The sequence below is a fragment of the Armigeres subalbatus genome, chromosome 3, assembly GCF_024139115.2.
Source record: "Armigeres subalbatus isolate Guangzhou_Male chromosome 3, GZ_Asu_2, whole genome shotgun sequence".
NCBI lineage: Eukaryota > Metazoa > Arthropoda > Insecta > Diptera > Culicidae > Armigeres > Armigeres subalbatus.
In genome coordinates this window covers 237550133-237564822 of record NC_085141.1, presented here as the reverse complement: position 1 = coordinate 237564822, position 14690 = coordinate 237550133, and the positions used below count along the sequence as shown (strand labels likewise).

At 45.6% G+C, this 14690-nt stretch overlaps 1 protein-coding gene across 6 annotated transcripts in view; it reads left to right on the top strand.

Moving 5' to 3' along the window:
- The window catches only part of LOC134221115 (fat-like cadherin-related tumor suppressor homolog), a 386241-nt gene that overhangs the window by 361324 nt on the left and 10227 nt on the right, over positions 1–14690 (top strand). For all 6 annotated transcript variants that reach the window (XM_062700308.1, XM_062700312.1, XM_062700311.1 and 3 more), the window contains 2 exons: positions 7109–7562; positions 7621–13149. In XM_062700308.1, coding sequence (XP_062556292.1) covers positions 7109–7562; positions 7621–13149 — 5983 coding nt within the window. The remainder of the gene's footprint in view (positions 1–7108; positions 7563–7620; positions 13150–14690) is intronic.

The following is a 14690-nucleotide window of genomic DNA, read 5'->3' as shown; positions in this document are numbered from 1 at the left end:
ATTGCATTATGTCAGTTTTTAATTGATCTATGCTGTAGGAATTGACATAATGCTAAAGAAATTGCATACATTTAGGGCGAACTTGTTGGAAAAGATCCATGTCCGCCAGGAATAGTGTAATTTTCCGCGTCTATATGTATTACGCGCTAATTAGTTTTCGAATTTTTTTTCTGTGTGGTCGACTTTCCCTTTGGTATCCTTATTTAGATTCGGTAGAGTTCCCGTGTGGGGTCTTCAGTTAGCCTTGCGAGCAGAGACGTAGGATTGCCAATCCAGAGTTGGCGAGCTCGATTATCGGACCATTTCAACGGATCAACATGGCTTTTTATTCCTGGTATGTCGTTACCTCAAGGACCTCAAGGCGGCGTTTGACATCTTGGGCTCGATATTATTCCTCATCCTTTTCAACGACGTTGCCACTTCGCTTTGCTTTATGCGCAAGCTGATTTACGCTGATGATCTCAAGATCTATGTCTGTCTTCGCAGTATTAGACCTCATTCACTGCATAACTCATTTACCAACGGGATGACCTTCCGTCACGATGACGTGACACACAATGTGACGTGATGACCTTCCATCGCTTAACAAATCCGTGTATTTAAATTTAGTGTATTTAAATTACCTCACCATGAATACTGTGCTGAACAGAGTGGACCAGGTGACGGATCTTGGTGTAGTTTTGGACCCAAAGCTCTCCTTCAATCCACATGGGGCGCCGAATGATGTAACGTGGAACTTAAGAATTCAGCGGTCCAGAAAAGGTTCTTACGGATATCCTTACAGCATATATCGTGACGTGATCCCGTAAACCTTCCATCGTATACCGACAGATGACAACTACTTTGCCTCGAAATCCTTGATCGGGGGTGAAAAGTGCAGCAAGCAAAATTTGTTGTCAAACTCTTGGTCAAACTGCTCAACGCTGACGTCTATTGCCCCCATCTTTTGTCGCAGCTTAACTTTAGGACTACAGGTAGAATGCTAAGACAGCGATCACTTTTGCAATCGAGATTGAATTAACCAATTTGAGCAGTTCCAGTTGGAATGTAGACCCATAGAAGAAAAAAAGTAGTTCCCGTAGCCGGATGATTACACAAGAATGCTCACGAAGCATTCTTGCGTAATCACCAAGCAATGATACGGAATCGGCGTTTGAAAACACGCACCTTACCGAGTTCAGTAGATGCTCGATGATTGCTATGGTTGTTCCGTCACTAAGCCAGTCCATTTTGCGCAGGAGCAGAACTGGTGCGAACAAGCGCAAGCTGTTCTTACGTGCCGGCAACCGACACTGGCGGGTGATGTTCGGAAAACGCTTGTCACTTACAGTCGCGCAAGTCTCTTCCACCTGGAGGACTTTAATGGGCAAGATACCAAATACCGTGCGCCTCCTTCGCACTAACGGAAAACCGATCACAATTCCACCATCGCGAATTTTTTTCACAATCGTTTGTTTCACACACAAGTTATTACGAAAATGGTGCACTGCATAACAAGGAAAAAAAACACAAAACACTGCAAAAGTTATCATTTCACTAAATCGCGGCAGCGTTGGATAATTGCCCTAGGACAAGTTTTCGTTTCATATCGCACCAGCCTACACAGAGCTGCGCCCAAGAAATTAAAAGGCATAACATGCTTCCGGCTTTCTGCACGGCGCGGGGCGGTAAGCAAAATCCGTCCCATCAGCATTTTGTCTGGCTCACACCATGGCCCGGATCTCGTTGGGAGTGCAGAATTTGCAGCGGACGACGGTGGGCTGGCGCCAATCAACAATCGCGCGTGCTGATAATTAAATTTTACGATGGAAAATAAATCAGTGCTCACGAGGCATTCTTGCAATTTCAGCAATTGCCACTATGCTGTTGCTTTGCTCGGTCGAAATGGAAGCATAGCACTCAGGATGGAAGTTATTCCGCCTCCGATGGTGATGTTTATCCTGTCAACAACGATGGAACTGGTTGGCGTGATTACGGGCCCAAAGGGGAGCCGACAAGGGAACCGAGCTGTGAACAAAGAACCGATGAATGCTAATTGTTTGCCACGAAACAATTACCATTACTTTTTTCGAAACGCAGGCTTCTCATCGGATTGTCGGGGTAGTTGGAGGCGTTTCAAAATTTATTGACTTGAATGCATATCGTGTTGCGACCTATGGAATTCTCGCTAGCGTTCGTTGTTCAAGATATATCTTCACTCTAAATAATATGCAGTTCCTTATGTAATATGTAGGAGAATTTCAAGATTTTTTTCGAGATAAAATAAAGCAAAAGACAACTTTATAAATAAAGTCGAACGCATCTTCAAAAATTGCGTGTGTAAAGCTCAAATTGGAAAAGTGAATTGAACCAATCGTTCTACTTTGAACTCTTGCTTCAACTTCTTGACTGTCAAACACTTAGCCATATGCTCAACCCATGTTATCCCAGCGTCTTTTGAATGCTCTGAGAGCTTTGTGTAGTATTCCTGTGTTATTTATTAAACCTGGGTCAATGCTCAATGCGACTAACACGAAGAAATCTATAGGGAAGGATCCTCCCTTCCCTGAAAACTATCGTCCCATATGGTATCAGCCTTCTTTCAGAATTATCCAAGCTATATTTGGGAAGACGATTCACCGCCGGCTACTTGAGTCTGACGTAAATCACAACACCTTGCTCGAGGAATTTATAATAATTTATTTATTATAAGAATTTATTTATAATTTATAAAAAATAGTTGAATGATTCCTAGATTTGTTCATTTTAGTGTTCATTCGAATTCCCACTAACTATGCGTAATTACAGAAATTTAAAACACTGACGAAAATTTACAAGAATTTCTCACAGAATATTGTAGTTCCTGTTGAAAACCGAAATGTGCTCGTTCGTCCTTCATTCAATATTTCAATAACACCTTCCAGATCTCAATGAGTTTTCCAAAAATCCTTGAAATATTTCCAGAATTATAAAACAATTTGACAAAAAATTCACAGAATCTCAAAAATTAGTGCAAATTTTAGGATTTTTTAACTAGTTTTGTTTTACTTGGTAGGCTTAATCATGTAAGAAGCTTTGCGGAGCCGCATTTCTTTAGTATGAAAATATTACGATTATTAAAATCTTACAATGATTAAATTGCATTGAATTGTTAATTATTTATTACCAGACTAATGCTTGAGTGGCCTGTGCAATACATACGTGTTCTCCATTCAGCTCGGTTCATGGCTGCACGACACCAACCACGCAGTCTGCGAAGGTCCGCAAATCGTCCTCCGCCTGATCGATCCACCTTGCCCGCTGTGCACCCGCCTTCTTGTTCCCGTTGTCGTTGTCGAGAACCATTTTCACCGGATTACCCAACCACAATCCATTTTCCAACGAACTCCCAGACGAGCTTTGTGATTTTCCAAACCGAAATCCATTTTCCAGCTGTGTCCCAGACGCGGTGTTCCTAATCGCAGTCCATTTTCCAGCGGTCTTCGAGACGCGCTTTGTGATTTTCCAAACCGCAATCCATTTTCCAGCGGTCTCCCACCCGTGCTTTGTGATTTTCCCAACCACAATCCATTTTCCAGCGGTCTTCCAGACGCGCTTTGTGATTTTCCAAACCGCAATCCAGACGTCTTCCAGACGCGCTTTGTTGCAATACAAACCACCTTGATTGTGATCCCTTTCAAACCGTTAAATACACATTAACCACTAACCATTAACCATTAACGCACATTAACCACTTGAATTCAACTCACCTTTTGAAATCAGCGTCAGGATACAAAAAACAACCTAGCAGGATCACCAAAATGTGTAGCTCCAAATTGCTGGAAATGCAATGACAGCAGCTCCTCGTCGGTGCGTGTGCACGCCACGGATATCTGACAAGAAGAGGCCGAGTCATGGCTTGCTGCTCACCGGTTGACACGCTGATGGTATCTTACTCAAACCCCACAAGCAGTATGGAAATCTGCACAAAGACACCGGCTAACGGCGCTGGATACTGCCGACCCTCTAAAACCAGTTTGTTCACAGATCCTGGATCTCCCCATCACAGTCTATCTGCATAACTTCTGGGGGGTCCGTTCAAAACTCGAACCTAGCTACCCACTAGTTTTCAATCCATCTTGACTAGCTACCAGCTTTCAATCCATCAGTTTTCAATCCATCTTGACTAGCTACCAGCTAGTCGACGCTTGCCGTTCGGAGCGCCAATTACACTGCAACGCATTCTATTTTCCGTCTCTTGACACATCCTCTGGATAAGATCCGGGGTAGTGTTACTCCCACAAACGTCAAACATTCCGCTCCGCTCCACGACGAAACGAGACATACAAATAGTACGTGCTCGGCAGCTTCATCGACTCCTGGATAGTCTGGGCACACAGAAGAGTCCGAAGCACAACTATGACCAACATCAATATCGTACAAAAGTTGTACAAGAATGTTGTACAAGCCCTGTATGCCCAACCGGAGTAACGAGAGTACGATGGCATCCCAGCTTGCGCTGTTGAATGCATTTTTGACGTCGAGCTTCACTTCCGCACAGAACCGAGTTCCATCCCTGCAGCTTTCACCACAGAGTTGATAGCGTCCACCGGGGACCTACACTTACGAAACCCAAACTGCCTGCTGCTCATGCCGTCCGTATCTTCGGTATACGGGGTCAGCCTGTCGAGGAAGATTATTTCTAACAGCTTCCCCGTCGACAAGTAGGCAGATTGGTCTATATACCGATGGGTCGCCGGGTAGCTTCCCAGGCTTCGGCAAGAGCACCAGTTTCTGTCTCTTCCAGGCATCTCTGCATGGCTATGCCATGGGACGGATAGTACCTCGATAATGCTCTTCAACCTGCCGGCGATCGTTCTTGGTGTGTCAACCCTCCTCTGGTCTTCATCGCCATTAATATCCTATAGCTATCGCTCTGAGATTAGGATTGACGTTCTGGCACACTCTTCTTTACCGCTACTAATGATTTTGTTTACGGCCAGTTGCTCAACTTTGAACGTTAAGCGTTCTTTGCATAGCCTAAAGGCAAATTGACCGAAGGTCTGCAATCGCTGCAGTCCACCAGTACGCCGTCGGTCGGACCTATGAGAGATTTCTCAACTTTGGTTGCAGCACACCATAGCTGTGCGGATTAAATGGTCGCTATGGATGTAGCCATCATCAATCCTGCAGTTTTAGCCAGGGCTACATAACATTACGTCAATTAACGACTCCACCCCATTTCGGCAGAATGTGCTAGCTGAGCCGTCATCGACTAATACTATCTCCAGGTTTGCTAGAGCCTCTAGCAAAGCCTGACCTCTTGTACAGGGGCTTCCCCACTCTCCAAGCATTGAAGTCACCCGCGATGAAGGAGTCGATAACCGATAGCCTATCGAATATTTGGGTGAATTGTTCTATTGATGGTGGGTCTACAATAAAACACACCGTTGATCTTGTCTATGGCAATACCTTCAGTAAGTGTATGTAAAACCGCTTGGACCGGGAACAGACCCGTTGTGCAACCTCTTAACTGTAATAGTTGGGTAAGTATGGCCTGAGCTATGCTGAGACTCCCTGAATCAATGACGTCAGGGTCGGCACGCTCACCTCAAGCTACTCGCGGGCAGGGAACTCTCGCAATCAAAATGTAGGGAAAACCACACAGAGCTTCACTTTGCGACACTTTATTGACCTTTGCACTTTCTTAAGCCTAGCTAACCTGTCTTCCTGGGGCCCTCCTTAGCCGTGCGGTAAGACGCGCGGCTACAAAGCAAGACCATGCTGAGGGTGGCTGCGTTCGATTCCCGGTGCCGGTCTAGGTAATTTTCGGATTGGAAATTGTCTCGACTTCCCTGGGCATAAAAGTATCATCGTGTTAGCCTCATGATATACGAATGCAAAAATGGTAACTTGGCTTAGAAACCTCGAAGTTAATAACTGTGGAAGTGCGTAATGAACACTAAGCTGCGAGGCGGCTCTGTCCCAGTGTGGGGATGTAATGCCAATAAGAAGAAGAAGAAGAACCTGTCTTCCTTGGGGCCCCTCTTCTTGGCAGCACTCCACCACTCCACTTCTTCCTTCTTTGACTCCTCTATCTTCCTTGCAAGCGCATTCCCGCCGGCGTTGGCGGCTCTACTCCAACTCGCTACGGTATCAAGGCTTCCTGCACCCTCCGGCGGCCTATGTGGTGGCGGCGATGGACTCTTCTCCTCACGACTTCCTACTCTCTCTCTACCTTCCTTCTTCGGTCACCTACGCGTCGGTAGCCGGTTACACTGCTCACTACGGATCCGGTAGTAACGTCGAGGTGGCTTGGGATACTCCTCGCTTCTCACTGCGGTCCAAAACGACCAATAAGATGGCCGAACGGCTATCGGCGGAACAATGCCAGGTTCTGACGTCCTCTAGGCCTGGTCTTCTTCAAAAAACTTTCTCACTTCAACTTTTTTTTACTCGGTAACTTTCGGTAACTTTTCTAACTTTCATCCGTTCAATTCAAAATGCGTTGGATAAGTGGCCGGTTTTGGGCTTGTTTCTCGCATCCTAGGGTCATGACCTCCTTTTTCAGGTCAGTCACCTCGCATCATCGCATCAACCAGATAACGCCACCCTTCATGGCTGCTCGATGGTGCTTCTGGCCCTCTGGTGTTGGGTTGGAGGACTATGGTGAGTGGTTGGCTGCGGTCTTCTAGGGTGGTGGAGGTTAATCACGCCCTCCTCTACTGCAGTCGCTACTGTACATGGAAAACCTACACATAAAGACAAATTTTACCTGCCATTCACAAACAATTCAGAACACTAAAATTCCACGAATTTCTCGGCAACACTCATCACATAGCATAACCAAAACTTACATAACTCTATCTGATGTCAGGCCAACAACAGTTCCCAGGATACACTACGCGGTTAGCTGGCGGATGATTCTCATCTGCAGACCCGTGGAAGCGTGAACTTGGTACTGGTCCTTGTGAGCATTGATCTGAGCTTATTTGGAGGCTCCATCCTAAATATGTCTTCTCACCATGAAAGCTTCCATGACGATATTCAAGCAGTCCTCAATTTTGTTTTCAAATCAAATTAAGTTGGTGACTCCTAAAATAGTATGATCGATCAGAGTGTAATGCATTTCTCATTCTTACATTTCCAGGTCAAAGCAGAGGATAAGGACTTTGGAGAGTTTGGCCGACTATCCTACTACATCATATCGGACGAAATTCAGGAGTATTTTTCGATCGACAAGGACAAGGGAGAGATCGTAACCAAGAAGAAGCTTGATCGAGAGGAAAGAAAGCTTTACGAGGTGCCTGTTATGGCCATCGACAATGGGGGTCGGGCTGGGTTCACCACGGTTAGGGTGAACGTTGGTGACGAGAATGACAACGCGCCGGTGTTCCTTCTTCGCGAATACAAAGCGTTGATTCAGGGCAACCTGACCATCAATACGACATTCTTCCGAGTGAAGGCACTGGATTCCGATGACAATCAAAATGCAGTGGTCAAGTACTCTATCTTCGATTCGCAAAATAGTGGCATAAAGGAACTGTTTGGTATTGATGAGAACACTGGAGGAATCTATCTACAGAAAAGTGCTGTTCAATGGGGTAGGTAATCGCGTTTCAAAAGGATTATTTGATTGTAACTTGTCTTTTTTAATTACAGAAAATCAGCTCTTCCAATTCTTCATTCGTGCTAACGATGGCGGAATTCCATCACTGTATACAGATGTACCAATTGACATCTACATCATGAGTTCCGCGGACAATCCTCCAGTCTTCGAAAAGAAAGAAAAACTTCTCTTCCTTTCCGAAAGTTCTCTTCCAGGAACAGTCATAACAAGGCTGAAACTTTCCGGAAACGTAACTGCCAGGTATCGCATTCTTTCAGATGAAATTGAAGAACCTCAGTTCTCCATCAACAACGTTGGAGAGCTGAGATTGGCCAAAACACTTGATCGAGAAGTGAAAGATGTTCATCTGATCGCCATTCTTGCGGAGACAGATTCAAGCCCTCCACTGACCGCCGTTACGGACGTAACGCTTCACGTTCAAGACGAAAATGACAACACTCCTATCTTCGAAAGCAATCCGTACTCATTCTCCTTGGCAGAGAACATCGAAAAGGGAAGCTCTATCATGAAACTAACCGCACGAGACTCAGACAGCGGTTCCAACGGAGACGTTCGCTATTCGCTTTCCGCCGATGTCGGAGACATTGTAAACATATTCGATATTGACGCCTACACAGGATGGATCACTACTCTTGTCCCGCTGGACAAGGAAAAACGCGAGGACTACAAATTCCAAGTCATCGCCACCGACAATGGTCAACCGAAACATTCCACACGCACAACTGTCATAATTCGACTGAAAGACTACAACGACTGCCCTCCGACATTCAAAGAATCTCACTACAAAGCTAGCGTGAGTGAGGATGCGCTTCCCGGAACGGTGGTACTACAGATAGAGACTACCGACAAGGACGTCGATTTGAAGACCAACATCGAATACTACATCATTTCCGGTGATCCCCTCTCTCAGTTCCAAATCAAGAACACTGGTGAAGTGTTCGTAGTGAAGGCACTGGATCGTGAGAGTATCTCACAATACGAACTGGGCGTCATTGTTACCGACGGGAAGTACACATCAACAGCGAACATCTCGGTCACGGTATTGGATGCCAACGACAATCCTCCTTACTGCTTGAAGTATCGATATCGAGAGCAGCTAAGCGAAGGAGTTCATCCGGGAACGTTCGTTTTGCAAATTCTGGCGAACGACATTGACGAACCAGCAAACAGCAGATTAAGATTCTACCTCACTGGCGATGGCGCTGAAGACTTTAACCTTGATAAAGACTCAGGACAACTGAAAACGGCCAGGCAGCTCGATCGTGAAGCACAAGCGCGATTCCACCTCGTTGCGCATGTCCAAGATCGTGATCACCCGGGATGGGAATGCTCATCGCAGATAGAAATCACCATCACTGACTTGAATGACAATCCTCCAGTGTTCTCAATGAACCCCTACAGTGTCACGCTTCCCGAAGATGCCGAAGTTGGAACGTTGGTTACCAAAATCCATGCAACAGACGCAGATATTGGCACTAATCGCAAAATCAAATATTCGTTCATCGATTCCTATCGCGATCATTTCAGAATAGCGCCTGAAAGTGGAATCGTCACCTTGGCAAAACCACTGGATCGAGAAGTTAAAGCTGTATACAACCTGACTGTTCGCGCCACAGATCAAGGCAAACCATCGCTCTCCAATTCGGCATATCTGGTGATAAACGTACAGGACATCAACGATAACCCGCCAGAGTTTACTTCCAAGCATTACTTTGCTTCCGTGTTTGAAAACAGCTCCATTGGCACTGAAGTTCTGAGAGTTTTGGCAACCTCCAAAGATACAGGAGTTAACGCAGATGTCTACTATTCCATAATCGGAGGCAATGAACACCGCAAGTTTGCTATGAACAATATCACAGGAGTACTGTATTTGTCCGATACGGTAGATTACGAACGGGCCAAGGATTACTTCCTGACGATACAGGCAGTGGATGGTGGAATTCCCCCTCTCAGTAATTTAGCCACGCTCAACATCTCAGTTGCCGACTGTAATGACAATCCGCCGCAGTTTACTGCAAACGCCTACACTGCAACGATACGAGAAGATGCACAGAAAGGCGACAAGATGCTTCAGATACGAGCAAACGATATGGACTCGGGCGAGAACAGCCGAGTTAGCTACCGAATAGAGCGCGGTGATCGAATGGGTCAGTTCGCTATTGAAGAAGACACTGGCTACATCTCTGTTGCTGGTACGCTTGATCGAGAATCCATATCCAGCTACGTTCTGGAGGTTGAAGCACGAGATAATGGAATCCCCTCGTTGGCCGCCTATGTCTTGGTGAACATAGAAATTTCTGATGCGAACGATAATCCACCTTTGTTCACCAGTAAGAACTATACAGCAGTGGTGCAAGAAGATAAGCAGATCGGTTTCACACTGCTGAAGTTTGAAGTCACAGACGCTGATACAGCCCCCAATGCCGCTCCTTATACATTCGATGTCCGCTCGGGTAATGATGGTGGTGCGTTCCGTATTGAACAAGATGGAATCCTCCGAACAGCATCTCGTTTCAACAGCAAAATCAAGGACTCGTATCTTCTGGAAATTAGGGTATTCGATAACGGATCGCCTCCACTGTACTCGGATACATGGGTTTCTATCAAAGTCATCGAAGAATCTCAATACCCACCGGTCATCACTCCACTAGACATTGCGATCAACTCCTTCCATGACGAATATCCAGGAGGAGAAATCGGAAAGGTGTTCGCCACCGACCAAGACCAATACGACACTTTGACATTCTCACTGGCGCCAACCGCTGGGGTGCTGTATTCTCCGATGAACTTGTTCAACATATCCCGCAACGATGGTGTGCTGCACGCATTCCCACGGCTGGATGTGGGCGACTATCGAATTAACGTTACTGTTTCCGACGGCAAGTTCGCTTCATTCACCATAGTAAAAGTCGCCGTGGAGCTCATCACCGACGAGATGCTTACAAACGGTATCGTGATTCGCTTCACCAAGATAAGCCCCGAAGCGTTTATTCTAAGTCACCGCAAGGGTTTTATCCGTTCTGTTCGCAATTCGATGGGCTGCAAGATTAAGGACATCATCATCATATCCGTTCAAAAGTCAAACGATGATATCAATCTGATTCATCATCGTTTGCGAAGAGATTCGGGACTGCAGAATGTTACCCAGGGATACGAAAATACCCGATTCAGACGAGGCACGCTTAACGATTTAGACGTATTGTTCACCGTACGGAAAGGTGCCCAAGGTTACTATTCGGCCTACGAAATCCGCAAGGCTATCGACGATAATCTGGAAGAGATTGAGGACGCCACTAAGCTACAAATAGACGAAGTTGTCAAATCGAAATGTCTTCCAAACTTCTGCATCCACGGGGAATGTGAAGACAAGCTGATGCTTGATCCGAAAATGGTCAATCCCATTTCGACCGATGTAACGAGCTTTGTTTCGGCTTTGCACATAAACAAGATGGAATGCAGTTGCAAGGAAGGTTACGGGGGTGACAAATGTCAACACGCAGTGAACGAGTGTTCCAAGTCGCCTTGCCCGAACTACAAGAACTGTGTCCCAGATTCGTCAGACCAAGGATATCACTGCATTTGTCCGGAGGGATTCGCTGGGCCAAAATGTGATCGAGACATCAGTAAGTGCAACGATGAAACGTGCTACACTCCAAGGAATCCGGTTTCGTTCAGCGGTAAAAGCTACGCACAGTACCGGGTGGAGAAGGAGATCGCTAAAAAGAACTTGGAGGATCAGCTGATGTTGAGTTTACGGATTAGAACGGTGCAGCCAACTGGAAACATTATGTATTCGGCGGGTAAGATCGATTACAATATTTTGGAGATTGTGAATGGAGTGGTTCAGTATCGGTTCGATCTGGGATCCGGAGAGGGCATGGTGAGCGTTACGAGCATTTTCGTATCGGATGGGTTGTGGCATGAGGTGCGGCTCGAACGTGATAGCAACAGCGCACGAGTAATCGTAGACAACAAGCATGTGGCGAGTGGCAATGCTCCAGGCGTGAATGGCGTACTGAATCTACAGTCCGATGATATATTCTTTGGTGCTGAAGTAAAGCAACATCCAACGGTGCTTGGATTTGAGGACATCCAGCGAGGCTATATGGGTTGCATGGATGATATCAAACTGTCTAAGGTTCCAGTTCCGCTACATATGAATGGTGCTAGTTCTGTTGCCAGTCTTCGCCGATTCGCCAACGTAGAGTTCAGCTGTGATGCTTCGTCCATTCTGGTGCCTCTGGGAGTGTGTGGAACTCAGCCCTGCTGGAATGGCGGAACTTGTACGGATATTGGAGCTGGCAATTTTGAATGTTTGTGTCACTCGAGATTCTCAGGTCCGTTTTGTAAGGAAGATCTTGATCCATGTGCCTCATCACCTTGTTTGTATGGAGGCAAGTGCTTTAAGGCGGGAGCAGGCAATTACACATGCGACTGTCCTGCCAGGATGTCGGGCAAACGTTGTGATTATGGACGGTTCTGTACACCAAATCCGTGTCGAAATGGCGGTGTATGCGAGGAGGGTGACGATGGGCCATTGTGTATGTGCAGAGGCTATACTGGATTGACGTGTGAAATCGACATTGATGAATGTGAAAAACAACCCTGCGGCAACGGAGCCACGTGTATCAATGAAGCTGGAAGTTTCCGATGTGTATGTCCTCCTGAGACAACTGGCACAAGCTGTGGAGACCCAATGAATTCCTTCCCCCTGAGAATTCCATTCAATAAAGTAACGCAAGAACAATGGATCATTGTTGGTTGCAGTATGGTCATTCTTGCGATATTGGTCATTGTGATATGGGGAGTTGTCTGTGCCTGTCGGAAAAAGAGACGAAGGCATCGACACGAAAAGATAAACAATGATCCCAAGGCGATGGTACTCAACCCTGTTTCCGATTCGCAGTACAAACGAACTTCCAAAATGAGCAATCTGGAGATTATGCAAAGAGAAGTGCAGAGACCCGTATCCTACACTCCGAGCAGCAACAACGATCACGCATACACTTGCAGCGCAATGATGCAGTATAACAATCTGGACACACTGAGAAGTTACGGTTCTGCTGGCGATGAGCTCGAAAATGTTCCTCCCGAGTACCGGAAAGCGTCATGTCGCCCCAACCAGCAGATGGTCAATATCAACAACGGGCATCCCTCGAGCGACACCGAATCGCTGCACAAGCAGAAGTGGGCCGATCAGATCCACATGCAAACCTTCACCGACAACAAAATCAACAACGATCTTAAGCGACTCAGTCCAATCTCATCGCTGGACTCCCACCGATCGCTTTCGCTGAAACAGCAACAGACGGGCATTCTGCCAGGCCGACTGCTCAGCATGCCGCACTCGCCGACCCACATGCAGCCACCGCACAGTTTCGAGGACTCGCCGGGGCTGTCGCAGGGTGCCTACCACTGGGACTGCTCCGACTGGGTTGGCCGGGGACATCATCCACTGCCAAACATCACCGAGGTCCCGGGCAGCGAGGTGCCCGACTCATCCAGCTTCCACAGCAACGAGAGCAACGAGTCGCACCCGAAGAACAACTTGTTACCTCCAAGTAAGTGCTACATCTATTTTATATAATTTGAATATTCTCAATCCAGTTGAAAACCGGAATTGGGGGATAGCGAAGTTGGATTTTTCTCACAATCCGTACGTTAAACCTAACTTCGGAAGTGGTGCGCTGTTTTCATATCGCGAAGCGCTATTCAGCGCACCACTTCCGAAGTTAGGTTTAACGTACGGATTGTGAGAAAAATCCAACTTCGCTAGCACCCAATTTCGGGTTTCAACTGGATTGAGTATATTACTGTACGAAACTAAACTGGATAAGCCATTTTATGAGACAGATTCGAACAGCTGATCGAAATTTTGAGTGGACGGCTCGGTCTTTGTTTTGGTAAATTTGCATGCAAACCATCATCATTTCGTCATCATCATCATCATTTCATTCCATTTTCGCAAATGTTCCTTGTAAAATGTAAATATTAGTGTTAGGTCTCCTGTCATTTGAGCTTTTTATAAAATGGCTTATTGACTCGGGATCTGACTTAAAAACTACGTTTGTTAAGTGGAAACGATGATACAGTCTTGTTTGTTTGAAGATCTGTATTTGACAGGATGGACTGTCTATCTTTTATTCGTTTATAGACTACGTTTTGCCCGACCACAGTGTCCATTTGACAATAGTCACGAACAAATTTTACTCACTTATCTGAAGTATTGGTAATAAGAGAGGTTTGAGATTTTGGTATTGGACTATAGATTAAAAAGTTTCAGTCAGGATAATGGGGGAGGTTCCTTCATCAGTGCTGCCACCTGGAAAAGTTTAGAGAAAAAGTAGAACCATGGAAATTTGACATGGCATGGTATAGAAAATGAGAATTAAAATGTCTCTAGAACGTTAAAGAAATTTTTTGTCAAATAATTTTTAGTTTGTGGGGTTAGAAAATCAACAATCTTAATCATTAACTGCTTATTCGAAAAAAATATAAAAATCGAGATATCATGTCTATTTTGCGTGCTTTTAAAATTCTAACCCCGTAAATCAAGATTTTGTTGAGAAACGTCCTTAATGTTTGTTTTATAACAAAAATATAATTCATTTCCTATACCACACCGTGTGAAATTTCAATGATTCTACTTTTTCTCTCGATGACAGCTGTGGTCTTCTCCTCCCCTATTTAAGGAGGCTGCAATTCAAATCAGTAAGCCAATATACTTGGAGTATCCAGTTAGTCTTGCAAACCAAGGCGTAGGATTGCCAATATGGAGTTGCCTAGTTTTAATTTCAATCCAGCCTAGTATGTTTTCGGGTGGGAAACATTCTCGACTCCCTTGGCGTAGTGCAGAACTACCGTATTCGAGAACCCACCAGGTTCCGGTTATTGTTCGCATTTGGCATGAGATATTCGTTAATGTGTCTGACGTAAAAATGTAAAAGAGGGGGCTGGAACATGAGCCCTGGGAAAGACCCATGTAGCTAATTCGTGAAGTTGCCGAGTCACCATGAGAAAAACTCATACGCTTTTCTGACAACAACTTGTACAAATAGCTGTTTAAAGTCAGTGAAAGTCCACACGCATGGAGTTTGTCAGA